This window comes from Aethalodelphis obliquidens, unplaced genomic scaffold, assembly GCF_003676395.1.
Source record: "Aethalodelphis obliquidens isolate GAN/ISIS:26980383/991018 unplaced genomic scaffold, ASM367639v1 scaffold75, whole genome shotgun sequence".
Classification (NCBI taxonomy): Eukaryota; Metazoa; Chordata; class Mammalia; order Artiodactyla; family Delphinidae; genus Aethalodelphis; species Aethalodelphis obliquidens.
This window is the reverse complement of record NW_020838019.1, coordinates 6,571,786-6,586,385: the sequence shown is the minus strand read 5'-3', so window position 1 is coordinate 6,586,385 and position 14,600 is coordinate 6,571,786. Positions and strand designations below refer to the sequence as shown.

Below are 14,600 nucleotides of genomic sequence, written 5' to 3'. Positions count from 1 at the left end.
TAGTGTAAGGGCCTAATTTGACTCTATTTAAATATACTTCAAAAATAGCAAATAGAGGTAAAGCGTATCACTGCTCAAAAGATTTCAGTTATTCAGTTATCTACCTGGAGACGGTTAAAAAAGAAAAACTAAAAAAATAATTTAGTATATTGCTATAAGATCTAAAAACCAGAAAAATAAAACTTTTGCCAATAAGCGTTACATTCAAATAAAAAATAGCACTTTGAAAAAAATTACTGTTCAAAGTACACACTCTTTATATACTTTGATTTAATTATATGTATTTATCATGTTAATTTACAGCCCTTGTTCTAGATTCAATGCAAGAGAAATAAAGAAGAGGGGATAAAATGAAGGGAAGCAGCTATATAGAAATATAAAAGGGAGTTAGGAAAGAAATAAAAGAAAGGACAGAATACAGAGAACATTAAACTTACCAAACCAGAAGCAACTGAAGTAATTAACTCCACTGACTTTAAAAATCTACCTTGAGATTCAGACAAGCTGAAATTCTAATTGTAACCACCCCACAACTAACAATCACTCAGAATCCTACCAAGTTATTATTCAAATAGCAGCAGCATTATATAATAGCTCAATAAATACTTTTTTTTTTTTTTGTGGTACGCGGGCCTCTCACTGTTGTGGCCTCTCCCGTTGAGGAGCACAGGCTCCGGACGTGCAGGCTCAGTGGCCATGGCTCACAGGCCCAGCCGCTCCGCAGCACGCGGGATCCTCCCGGACCCGGGCACGAACCCGCGTTCCCTGCATTGGCAGGCGGACTCCTAACCACTGCGCCACCAGGGAAGCCCAATAAATACTTTTTAATATTTGCTTTATACATAATTGGTCTCTTACTGTATATCATTCATAGAAATTATATACCTTAAAGCCTACTAAATGGATAGCCAAAATAACTATCATTTCCAAACACCTTTTAGTTTAGAGTTGAAAATTCATTTTACTTATTTTAGAACCATAGCTACTCCTCTTCTATAGAAAAGATCTGAAATGGAGATTCTTTCAATAAATCTGCTTTGACCTCCTCCTGTGTGTCAGCCATGAAACTTGCCAATGTAGAAAACCACCGTCAGCTCTAATGTCATCTTCGCTACTCCAGGTTTTTAAATTCCTTCTTCTTGTTGAATATATATTTCAGAAACTTCTAAAGTTGTCATCTAAGACTTTAAACTTTGTGATATTTGCAATTTCTTTTTCCATAAATATTTTTACAGAGAGCTCAACTCCTAGTTGTAAGTACTCTGGTGATGAAGCTTTGAAAAGCATTTATGTTCTCTGATGCTAGGAAAGCTGTAGTATGTGTACAACTCCCAACAGTAAACATAATGTAGAAATGTGAGTTGTCTGATAGTCTTTGATTTACAAACTTACCTTTAAAATTAGGGTTCACAAGTTCTTTACGATTGGAACATTGAAGGGCATTTCCATAAACTAAGTCCAAAGCACACAGCAGAAGATGATAAGAATTAACCAGATCATCACTAATCATGGGGAAATTACCTACAGGATTATAAACAATTATAGAGTTAAATTTGCATCAACTTCACAATATTTTTAAAATAATTTCTTCCTTTAGTTAAAATGACATTATACAACAGTGTACAAAGCTGACTCAAGAGCTACAGAAAGTGTTTTGGCAAATTCACAGTTTGAAATATTAAACTCTTAGAAATTTATTAAACTAGATAGATAAGAGTAAGACTAAGAAGCCCGCCGGCCACAACTAAGACCTGGCACAACCAAATAAATAAATTTTAAAAATAAGTATTTTTAAAAAAAGAGTTTAAGAAAAACCAAAACTTTACTATAAATGCCATTCATTAATATTCATTAAATAAGCATTTATTAAATGCCTAATAGCTGATCAAAATTTTATCATAATTGGTTTTTCTTTTGAAAATTCTGAACACAAACAACTTCATAAATTATCTCAAGCTGTTAAGAAATTGTTTGGTATGAAAATATTTTTCTGTCAAGAAAACTGGTAGAAATGCTTAGATGGGAAAAGCTGAAAAAATGATTAATGTAATTATTTTTTCATGTATGTATTTTAAAAAGACCAGAAACTATAATCAGACTCCTAACAGTAATATTTTAAATACTTTTTGATGTAGTAATACAAGCTCATATAAATTAATGCAACAGGACCACAATAAAAGATATTTCAGTTCTAGAGCTAGTATCCCAGGAATAATTGTTGATGCTTGGTAACAAAAAAATAAACCAAAACCTAAACCTAAAGAAACATGTCATTTCTGTAGTTCTGGTTTAACTCTAACATTGAAAAGAGTTTTTATAGGCAGTTAAAACAGTTTTATTATTCTTAGAAATTAAGGAATATTTCTAGATTTTTTTTGTATCTTTAAGCATTAAACACTGCATATATATGCTTCATATTGATTTTACACTCTTATAACATTAGATGAATTCAACTTAAATAGCTAACATACATCTGAAGAATTATTTCTAAACCTTGACATTTTCACACTAAATGACTACCCAAATGCATACACACACACACTCACACTACTCTGTTTCAGGCTGTTTTCTCTCCTTTCCTCTAAAGAAAGTTACCACTTACCTCAGCATAGCAGGATAAGCAATTCTTTTTTTTTTTTAATAGATGGAAATATTTCAACAAATCAATTTAAATGGATTAAAGAGAAAAAATAGTTTTCTGCTGCCAAAAAGACAAATGATAATTAATAGGCTAAACTTTGCATTGATATAACCAAACTAACTTGCATGGTTTCACAAAAAAGATGCTTAATATTAAAATATACTCAATTCCTCAGATGTAAAACAGGAAGTGGTACCTACCAGTTTCAAGCTACAAAGCCCTACACACTGACAAGCCTAAACTTGTCACTGGTGTTGTACCTGCCACGGAAGGAAATAACTGGCAGCACAGTGACTTCTAACAAAAATCTGAAATGCCCCTAAAGATCAGAACCTAAACTCCAGGACTCTCCCATCATGACATACTCTACATTTCAAATCCTGACTTTAGAAATAAATCTCACTTCGTGAGATATTTTATCTTTCAATCAACAAAGATAATCTGACTGAAGACTTGGGATAACATGTAAAACAGGAAGTGGCACCTAACAGTCTTCAGTCCACAAAGCCCTTCATGACAACAAGCCCAAACTTGTCACTCGTGTGTACTTGCCATTGGAAGTCAACAAAGATAACAGGCAAAAGTTAGCTTGTTTATCAGGAATGAGATAATCTGGGATGCCCACTGTTGCAGACAAAGTCATGAAAAAGGTGTCTATAAGAGTACACCATCCCCCAAATAACTAAATCAAGAACTGAATAAAACCAACTAAACTACTCTATTGGAAAAGATCCTAGTGAATCATAAACGATCATAGTGCTGGATCGTGGGTAGACAAAGGCTCTTTAGACCAAATAATTATATCGGAATTAATAACAGTAAGGTAAAACTCAAACACTGAGTTAATTGTAGAGACAAAAGCTATGCCACCCCAGTTGATCAAGTGAGACCAAAACCTAAATAAATACACTTCTCTTCCAATAATTTATATAGTACCAAATACTTACCTCCAAGTATACATATGTCATAAGACATAAAACAGATATAAATCCTAGAAGTCAGATATACCTGCCCACAATCTACTGTCAAGACTAATATCATAACACCAGCCACAGTAAGCCAAGTGGTAGCAAATGTTCCAACCATCATGAAAACAGTTTATATGCTCTTATTAAGCCTTTCTAAATTTCATGCCACTGATCACACCACCTTCATCTCTGCTAAAGAAACATCCAGTGTGATGGAAAGCAAAAATAACCAAGAGCTCATTTTTGACAAAAGAAAGATTTTTCTTTTCAATAAAGCATGCAACTCAGGGAAGGAAGGATAAGTTCTAACCTAACTAGCTAGAAAGGACCAGCTACAATCAGACAAATTGAACTGACACCAAGGGACACATCCCTGCTAGAGGGCCTACACATGCAGCATGAAACCAAGAGCTAGGAGATGTGGATTCAAATCCTAGCTCTGTTTCTAGCAGCTAGTTTCTGGGCCTCAGTTACTGACTCTTTAAATAAGTTGGACAAATGGATCTAATAATGAGAACCTCTTATATTTATGAAATACCTGCCAGCTCTAATAATTCTTTGATTTTAACTTTGCATTTTATTGGCATATCTTAATGGCAAAGGCATTCTATATAATCTATAGAAAAAGCTGTGTAACTGTACTTTCTGCTCTTCTATATATTAGTAAGAATCATTTCTACATAGAAATACAGAGAGGTAAGAACCTGCTGTATAGCACAGGGAACTCCACTTCGCTGTACAGTAGAAACTAACACAACATTGTAAAACAACTATACCTCAATTAAAAAAAAAAAGACACTATGCCTAGGAATAAGCTGCATAAATTTTACACATATTTTATATTTCATTTCAATAAACTTACTGATAGTCAATTCATTCCTGATTAAAAAAATACAGAGAGGACAATAATAAGAATAAAAATGTATTTCACTGAATGCAGACCTTGGACAGGTTAAGTGAAAAGAGGAGGTAGAGAAAATAAGTTGTATCTAAAGGTATTTGATCAAGCATATTTATCTGAACAAGATGTAAAAAGTAATCTGAACTACTCTGAAAACGATCAGTCCCACTCAATTAAATAAGACATGTCTCGTGAAAAATACAGCCCAAGATATAAGCACAGACACACTAATGTGTTTCAGTCCATAATTCAGAGATAATGTGCTTTGCAAAAAATGTTGTGTAAGAACAAAACAAAGGATTTTCCATTTAATGAAGGAAGTTTGGGATACTGTAAAGAATTTCAAAAGACTCTTATGAAAAGGCAATACTTAAAAAAGAACCTGGGACTAAAAGCCTTGAGAAATTTTTCAGTGAGAATCTTTTCCTGATACACATTATAGGTTGATAATAGTAGTACCTGAACTTTTAAATAAACTAATATTTAAATAAATATCACTCTTTCCTTACCTTTTGCATATATAAAAAGCACCCAACAAAAATGGAAAACTTCAGACACGGTACAGGGCTGTCGCCTTTGGGGGAGAAAAAAGTCATGAGATAACAGAAGAATCAGAAAAAGACATGACAAATGACTGTAAACTAGGTGAGAAACAAAACCCACAGTTAGAGGGAGTGACAGCAGATTCATTTCACATGGAAAATGTGCAAGAAGTTCTGCTCCAACCAAATACTGGTAAGGGAATAGCTGGGAGCAAGGGAAAGCACTCAGAAGAAAATTCTGAAGAGGTGTAAAAGCTTTTGCAGGTCAAGATAAGTAAGGTAGAAAATAAAACGAGTAACAATAGTTCTTCTGATGACATCAGCAAGGCTAATGCTGCTTTAAGACCCATGTATGCAGGCAGATATTCCTCCAACTTTTTTTCCCCTCCACCATAGTTGATGAAATGTAAACCCTCCCTCCCTAAAGACATTCCAGATTATATATCGAGTCACAAATGGATTTTTTTTTTTTTTGGCTGTGCTGCATGGCATGCGGGATCTTACCCCGACCAGGGACCGAACCCGTGCCCCCTGCAGTGGGAGCTCGGAGTCTTAACCAATGGACCGCCAGGGAAGTCCCACAAAAGGACTTTTTAATGTAAATTCGGGGCTCCTCATAATTCCTTATATTTCTATCATTAGGAGTACCTGTTGCAGGGAGGAGGAAGGGGGAAAATAAAAGTGTACCTGTTATATTTGCTAAGATGTCTGCTACAGGGAGTTTCAGACCTGTTTTAAACTTGGCTTTTCTACCAAATCCTCTGCCAATGTTTAGGTAAGACATCTGTTGGCTCCATATCCCAATAGCCTTATTCTACCAAGGTGCTTTGAAGAGAAGAATCTGAAGACTGGGGTTTAGTTCCCGCACTGTCATTAGCTAAGTACACTTGCTCTCCATGTGCCTTAGTCTCTCCATCTGCTAAAAGATCATTCTACTTGGGTATAATACTGTATTTCATTCACCAGTCGATGGCAAGGATTAAACGTCATTGCCCTGCTTTAAAAAGTAGCCTCCCCACAATAGGCATGTGATAAACTACCTAGTTTTGATACCTAGCAAGATAAAAGTCAAACATTTTAGAAGCCATTCTAACTTACAGTTATAAGAAAAATAAGTCCTAGCGATGTAATGTACAACATAAATATAATTAACACTGCTGTATGCTATATATGAAAGTTAAGAGAATAAATCTTAAGAGTTGTGATCACAAAGAAAAATTTTTTTTCTATTTAGTTTTGTATTTCTAAGTGAGATGATGGCTGTTCACTAAACTTACTGTGGTCATCATTTCATGATGTATGTAAGTCAGATCATTATGCTGTACACCTTAAATTTATATAGTGCTGCATGTTAATTATACCACAGTAAAACTGGAAGAAAAAAACAACACTCAAGCCACTCCAAAAACTGGCTCTAGAACTCTAGAACAAACTTAACCTGCTTAGCCAAATTTCCTCCTACTTTGCTGCTTCGGTGTCTTCATTCTTCATCCTCTGCATAGAAGGCTACCTGTATCTCCAAATTCACCTATCAAAATCCTACCCATCCTTCCAGTCCTATTTCTGCCTACTCCATGGAACCTTACCTAACTGTCTTATACAGAGTGGCTTATTTTTGCCCCCAAAGTCCTACATTTCTATTATCTTTTGCACTTATACATGCCTCTCCCTGACTATACTTACTGTAAGCTCTCAAAAGACAGTGACTCTGGGTTTTGGGTTTTTTTTGTTTTTTTTTTTTTAACATTTGTATCCTACATACAGTAAGCTCTCAATAAATACTCAGTGAGAAATTTTCAAAGACCAGTGTGTGAGATGCAATACCGAGTCGTGGTGAAATACACGGGTTCTGCAGGCAGACTACTTAAGTTTCAATAAGAGCTCCACACTTACTGTGTGACCTTGGCCAAATTACTTAACCTCTCAAAGGCTTGTTTCCCCCCACGTGTAACAACAGTATCAACCTCATAAAGCCATCGTAATGATTAACTGAAGTAATACATGCTTAAGTCTTAGAAGAGTCCCTGCCCCATAATAAATACTCAGTAAATGGTATACATTACTATTACTAATATTAGCCAAAAGTACTAATAAAAAGTATACAGGGTGATATAGATGTAAAATTTTTAGGTAAACTTATTAGAATTTTCTGAATTAGAATTAAGTAGTCCATACACCCTAATAAATATCAAAGCAAATACAATCTGAAATCATTTTTACAACACTTCAGAGAAAGAAGATATTCTATATCTTTCTATAAATGATCATATCAGCCTCACTTAGACTCAGAAACAAGCTTCTATCCAAACTTTAGAATACTTAATTATAAATAGACAATTCCCTAAAACTGCAAGCAAACTAGACCAGCTGCTTCCGTATCAGTGGGGTCAAGTATATAAAAATGAACATCGTTTTATTTTTTAAAGCTGCTCACTTACTGTAAACATCCTTCACAGTTTGGGAACATTTTTATATTGAAAGAGAAGCAAACATTATTCATTCAATTACAATAACTTCTTTTCCCCTACTTTTCTTGTCAACATTTTTCTAGTTCTATTTTAAGAACAAATTTTCATTTCTACTTTATGAAAAAAACTTTTGTGATAAAAGTAGAGAATTTGTATCCCATAATTGCCCTTATCTACCAGGAAAGATGGAAAACGTCGAGCCAGAATAAGTTTACAGATTTGCACACATAGTCAGAAGCAGAATTTCATAATAGTTTCAGTTTTCAGTTCCACTATTCTCCCCCCAATCCAGTTTCTCTACTTTTCACAGGTTGTAAACATCAAAATACATAGAGAAGCCTTTTCAGGGGGATTTTTTTACTATTCAGTTTGACATAAAAGTCAAATAAAGAAATAGTCTATATGTATTATAATATGTAGAAAATAATAGAAATAGTCAATATCATCGATAATAGAAAATTAAGTAGTCATATTCTATACCCAAGATTGCTAACTGGTGAGAGTATCTAAGGTCTGATTTTTGCATTTTCGGTTGCTTAAATGAACAGGGAAAGTTTATAGAAACAGAGATTCCACACATTTTGCAACGTGAAAGAAGCCAAACTCTTCAGAGCTAACATACAATGAAAAGCAAGAAATTATTATTGGAAAGAAAGATTACTTATGAAATCACATTTGTTTCTTAAGACCAGCAAAATAAACTGAGGGACACAAACTAAGGGATCAAAACTGTAGTACAGACAAATGTGTATTCCTGCTTAACAAATATAAAAACATACCGCTGTTTTCTTCCTCTTTGTTGACGAGGCTGCTCCTCTTGAGGATATTTAAAAATGTCCTGAAAAATGGGTTCATATTTCTTAAAGATTACAGCAGAAACAGTGAAGTTTCTTTCTAATCTCTCAGTCCGTTCTCTGAACTGTGCGGGTAGGTTTGCCATGTCTTCCCATTTCTTCATCTTGTGAAAAAATTCAATTAAGCTGATATTAAAAATAAAAAATGAGATTTTTTTTTTGTAATTAACACAGGGTAAAATATACAAATTAGATAATTAAAAGTAATTGAAATTAACTCATTAAATTATATTACTTTTAGACAGTGATATAAAATCACAACTCATGCCTCTCTGGCTAATCTCACAGATTGGTTTATTTCTCTCATCTTCCAAATCTAATTTCCCTAATCTCTTTTCCTGAGATTACCTAAAAGTTTAAAAAAAATATGAAATACATATCAATACAAAAGAAGTGGAAAATAAGTAGTTAACCAGAGAACATAACCAACATTCATGTAACAATTGCCAGATTTAACAAATATAAACATATCAAATACATTTTGCCATGTTTGCTTCAGATTCTACAGAAACAGCCAGTTCCCTTTGGACTCTTCTTCCCCAAAGATAAGCACCACTGTATAGTCTGAGTCTTCCCATCCGAGTTTTTACACTGTGTGATTATATATGTACCCATAAACAGTTTAGTAGTATCTTTTGTATGTGTGGTTTTAAATTTTTATATAAATGGTATCATACTGTAAGTAGCATTCTACAACTTGTTTTTTCATTCAATATGTTTATGAGATTAATGTTGCTACGTGTAGATCTAATTTTTAATTGCTAAAAATATTCCTTCATATGAACTACCATGTCTTGCGTTCATTCCCCAACCAATGGAAATTGAGGTTTCTAATTTTTCACTATAACAAAAATGCTGTAATGAACACATTTCTGTACTTGTACGCTGAAGTTTCTTTAAGAACTACCCTGAGAAGCAGAATTGCTGAGTCAGAGAATATGCATCTTCAACTTTACTAGATACTGCCAAATTTCCCACTAGAGTGACTGTGCCAATTTATACTCTCTCCAATGTACACCAGCAATACAGAGTTCCTATTTCCCTACATAATGACCAAACTTGGTATCGTGAGACTCCAAATTTCCCCAATCTGATGAGAATGAAATATTACCTTATTTTTACTTCGAACTTCCTTGATTACTTGTGAGACTGAACATCTTTACCTACATGTATTAGCTATGTGAGTTTAGGCCTTTGTGAAATCATATACTTTTCCCATTTTTTAGTAGCTATTTGTCAATTATTTAACTATTTGTTAGTAGTCCTTTATGTAATTCTGGATACTAATCTTTTGTTACACTGTAAATATCTTTTCCCAATCTGCTCTTTCTTTTTAATTCATTTAGTCCATTGCTGCAGAGAAGTAAATAATCTGAACCCATAGGTAAAAATTTAAAAACAAAAATTGAGCTTTCGAATTGGAAATAAAACTGAAGTCTGAGATATTACTTGCATTAAAATATTAGGTAAGCTTAGTTTACTAGAGTTTATAATGATGATTCCATAATTTGACCTTTGCTTCTAAAGTCCCTTGTCTGTCATTTAACTGGATGAGTCTGACTCCACTTTTCTTCTTTGTAATGATTATACTTTGCACCTTATTTAAGCACACTTCTGCAGGTTTACAGCCCAGGTGTTCAACTCTTTACACGCTGCCTCTTGTTCCTAGGCCTAAATATAACTCAGGATGGAGTTCAAGGTTAATAAATAGACTCCAGCTAAAAGATTACATTTGTTGTTATTTTAATAGTAAGTGATTTTTTTTTAAACCACTAGGTCCATAAATTTTGACAGTGGCACTTCCTCCAAAATGCCAAACATCCTTTTCCACCAATCTTTAATAAGCCAAGAGAAAATTAACCCAAAGGGCACAAATAATAAATGTAATCAATTCAATTATACAACAGATAGAAAAAGCAATTTCTGCCTCCTCTTTAGATACAAGTCCAGTACATGTAGTTCTCAGTTTAATACCATATAATATTTAGTTTTTCAATTTAGAGTATCTTTACTTAGAGTTCTCCCAATAGTACACAATGATAAGTCATTGTGTAATATTAACCTAGTAGGAATGAAAATGTAATTGATTATCTTAATGTAATTAAATGTAATGATAACCTAATAGTAAACGCTTCATACAAGTACCAAATACGTTAAAATTTAATTATTTTTCACCAAAGAAATAAAATATAATGGACACTAACTTAGATGTGGTAAAGAAAAACCATGACCTAACTTCTAAATTTAGCACTCCATAGGTACAAATGCTTGGAAAATGATAAAGAGAAATTCCTACTGTCACTATGCGTTTATCTTAGTCACACTCTACAAACTCTGACATAGTTACCTCTGCTCTGAACATCTCAGGATTCTAGTTAAAGATACATAGTTTCCTTCAACTGTCCCTTTGCTTACAGTTGGCACAGATTTTCTGCAAGCCACATATAAGGCACATGCTAACCAATGAAGATCATTTCCCTGTAAAATAAAAGAAAATTGATTTTTAGCTAATGAACTATATATATTTCAGTATGAAAAACTCGTTTAAATTCAAAGTGTTATTTATATGTTTGTGGGAAATTGCATTTTCAGTGATGTCCCTGTCCCAAATGCTCTTCGTATAATGTGACACTGACATTCTTCCACGGAGAGGTTGAAGTCTGTGTTCTCTCACTTTGAATTGTCTCAACCAGTACCACAGGTGAAAGTGATGCTATGTAACTTTCAAGATCATAAAAGGCAATACAATTCCACCTGGTGCTCTCTCTCAGGACATACACCGTGGAAGTCCCAGCATGGGAGTAGATCACCTTGGGCAAATTACTTAACAATTGTAGAGGCTCAATTTTCTTACCTGAGGACTGTGAGAATTGAGAAAATACAAGAAATCAAAAGATAAAATTCTATAACCACTATTCTATATTAAATATCATACGAGCTTTATTTTCCAGGGTACACTTCCACGAGACTGACACCCGACATTATTTTACAGCATACCTGACTACTAGTTCCACAAGGGCAGGGATTTTATGTTTTGTGCCTTGCTCTATCCCCAGCACCTACGTAACAGTGTCTGGCCATGAACAGGTGATCAAAAAATATTTGGGAAATGAATGAACATCATTCACTTACTGGGTAAACTGAGCTAAGAATCTGAGATCGAAGTCTTTAAAAAACTGAGAAATCAAACAGTTATTTTTAAAAATAATTTACTAACCATCTATTATTTGTCACTTGCTTATATAACCCTGGGCTTCACACAACTTAACCACTGTGAGTTGAAATAATGCTTTTTCTATCGAATTTACAGGGTTATCCTGAGGGTAAAATAAGAGCTTATTTGGAGGCACTTATGCCCATCACCAAAAAAGAGTCCTTCTCTTTGTCTGCCTACAGGAACCACTAGGAAAGAAACAAGAACATGGCCTATTCAGCCAGATCACCAAAGCATGTGAAAGAGCTTTGTAAACTCCAAAGCGCTATCCATATGAGTGCTTCATGTTCCAGAAACTCGACGTTACCTTATTTAACCATCAGAACAGCTTTGTAAGGTAGGTACAAATATCTCAAAGTAACATACCACAAAATTGAGTTTGGAATGGTTAAGTAAATTGCCCAAAGTCACCTAGGTCTGTCAGGTTCCAAAGCCAGTATATTACTAGCTTCCCCCCCAACCCCGCCCTGCTGCAGATGTAAAAATGGGAATAAGGAACTGAATTAAAATTCTATTAATGCAAGAATAAAAAAATAATCTTAGTGAGTGCCACACAGGCAAAAACACCCTCTTATAGTTAAATAACACCTCGGTTAGGCCTTCCCATTCTAAGCCTATTTGCCCTACTCTTTCCACAAACTATTCAACAACTTAAAATCGTATGGCCTGCAGTTTAAATACCACTCACACAGGCAGTCAAACAGCGGATAAACAATGCAGACTTCCGTGTCACTTCCCATTGGCCCATAAAGGGGAGGTGCCTACAGGGTTGAGCCTCACTGGCTAGAATGGCCATTTTCTCCGCTGCAAGCCCCGTCGGAAGAAAGGGACAAAACATGCCTAGATCGCAGCGACTATAAGAGTCCTGGGCAATGTCTGGAGAGACCAATAGGTCCTCAAGGTCGTCGCAGTCCTGACTTCCTAGAGACAAATGCGTGTCTTTATCCAGGCGGGCAGAAAGCCCGTTTCATTTGCGCAGGGGAAAGATTCGTCTTTGTTCACACATACATAAACACAGCTCGAAACGTAACGCTTTTACTCAAACGGAGGCAATGGCCTGGACAAAGGCAATTTGGTACAGTTCAAAAAGAACTGAAGAAGCCCGGAAACGCAGGCGCTAACATCGGGTTAATTTCAGAGCTAATGCAGGCAAGCCCCCGCCCCACCCCCTTCTGCGTATGGTCTTGACAACTACACCTGTTCATCCTGCCAACAAGGTGCTTGTTTTTGTAATCGGACCGCAGCACGACCTCAGCCTCGCGGTGCTACTTTAGGGCAAGGGCTGTTCCCGCTTCGGAACCGGAGGGGGAAGAGCAGCGAGACAGAGTTCACTTTCAGGGCCGCTACAGAGCTTTTCAAAAGCCAGGTTTCCAGGACGAAGGTTCGCAAAGAGGATTCCCTCCCCGCTCCAGGCTGGGGACCCAGAGAGCCGGGGCCGGCAGGGGCGGAGGGGTCCCCCCTACCCCCCAACCGCGGGGCGCCCGAGCCGGGGAGACAAGGGGCCCCATTCCCGGAGGCGGGGCGGGACCACTAGGCCCGGAAAGCCGCTGGTCTCCTCCCCCCGGGCGCACCTCCAGCGTGTAGCTCTCGCTCATGCTCCTGTAGCTGTCCCAGGCCTCGGCCCGAGCCGCCTCGTCCATGTTCAGGCGGCTGCACAGCTCGTCGAACCGCTGTTGGGTCTGAGGGGCCGGCGACCGGGCCGACTGCGCTGCGTCCTCCGCCTCGGCATCCTCCTCCTCCTCTTCATCTGAGGCCGCCGCCGCCGGAAGAGGAGGAGGGGGCGGCGGCGGCGATTGGTTGCCTCCCGACGGCATAGCGCACACCTGGGCGGCGGGGCCTCAGGTGAGCCGAGGGCCTGGGCCCCCAGCCATTCAAACCGCGAAGCGCCCGCCAGTCGGCCGACTGATTGCCGACTGCGCCGCGGCCAACGGCGCTGGGTCACACATCGGTGCCCGTAGTTCCGAGCACGGGTTGATGGGAAATGTAGTCCAGGCCGGGGGCCCACGGGGATCAAAACTCATATGTAGAAAAATCATCTCGCGTCGTCTCCCTCGGGTGGAAATAAAAGCGACTTCTCTCCGTTTCAAGTACCTCCTCATCGGGAGACCATTCAGCAGGGCTGTACTGAAGAGAAAACATCCAAGAAACGTTGACATGTGAAGGTTTAGTGTCCAAAGTGTCCCCAGAAATAACACTCATCACCTGCGTGTCCTTATCTAAAAAATAAAGATAATAGAAAGGGCCTGTCTGCCTAAATTCAAATTTCGGCGTCATTCCTAATTCTAGTTCTTTCCTATGTTTTAATTTTATTTGCGACTTTCAAATAATTATTGGATTTTTTTTTAAAGTAGTAATTCTTTTTTTCCCCATAGGGTGAATTTACATTCACTATAAGTGACATATTTGTCCTACTCTAAGTCACCCAATTGGCTTAAATTTACATTTCCTTTATTTTTATTTTCATTTTGCTTTCTCTTTTCAAATTTATATGAATCACTTTGTTTCCAGTCGTCTTTGATTTCTTAAAGGGGTATGGTATAAAACGTTTTCATGCACGAGGAGCCCTAAGGCATTTCTGGTTTGCTATGGGGTCATTTTCTGTCTTCATTGATCATTTGAACCCAGCCACCATACCGTGAGGAAGCCCAGGTCACTTAGAGAAGCCTGTTGTCAAAGATAAACAAAGCTAGACATCAGTGAAAGGGATGAAAACATTTTATGCAGTCATTCCTGACAGTAGGGGAAAGTGCTGGACTCCTTTCTGAATTGTGCAGAGATAATTGGGGATTTAAAGGGAAAAGGAAAGAGTAGAGATGGGGAGGGAGCAGAGCTCAAGCAAAAAGTTACAGAGGGTTGGTGACTATATATGTGATTAGGCCAAGTGGACCTGCTAGTTATCAATTTGTTGAAGTTAGGATTGTATCCTGCCACAGAGACTGGGAGTCAGAGACTCTGTACTTCCTGATGATTACATATCAAAGGAATGGCTTTCAGGTCACTGAGAAAGACACT

The 14,600-nt window shown here is 37.0% G+C and overlaps 1 protein-coding gene across 2 annotated transcripts in view; it reads right to left on the bottom strand.

The window, feature by feature from the left end:
* RBL2 (RB transcriptional corepressor like 2) overlaps positions 1 to 13,557 on the bottom strand; it is a 43,914-nt gene extending 30,357 nt beyond the window's left edge. Inside the window, exons 1-5 of one of the 2 annotated variants that reach the window (XM_027092238.1) lie at positions 13,160 to 13,557; positions 10,722 to 10,852; positions 8,300 to 8,500; positions 5,020 to 5,084; positions 1,393 to 1,521 (exon numbers count right to left, since the gene is read on the bottom strand). In XM_027092238.1, coding sequence (XP_026948039.1) covers positions 1,393 to 1,521; positions 5,020 to 5,084; positions 8,300 to 8,500; positions 10,722 to 10,852; positions 13,160 to 13,402 — 769 coding nt within the window. In that variant the 5' untranslated portion in view covers positions 13,403 to 13,557. The remainder of the gene's footprint in view (positions 1 to 1,392; positions 1,522 to 5,019; positions 5,085 to 8,299; positions 8,501 to 10,721; positions 10,853 to 13,159) is intronic. The other variant, XM_027092239.1, reaches the window with a different exon arrangement.
* Between the last annotated feature and the right edge of the window lie 1,043 nt (positions 13,558 to 14,600).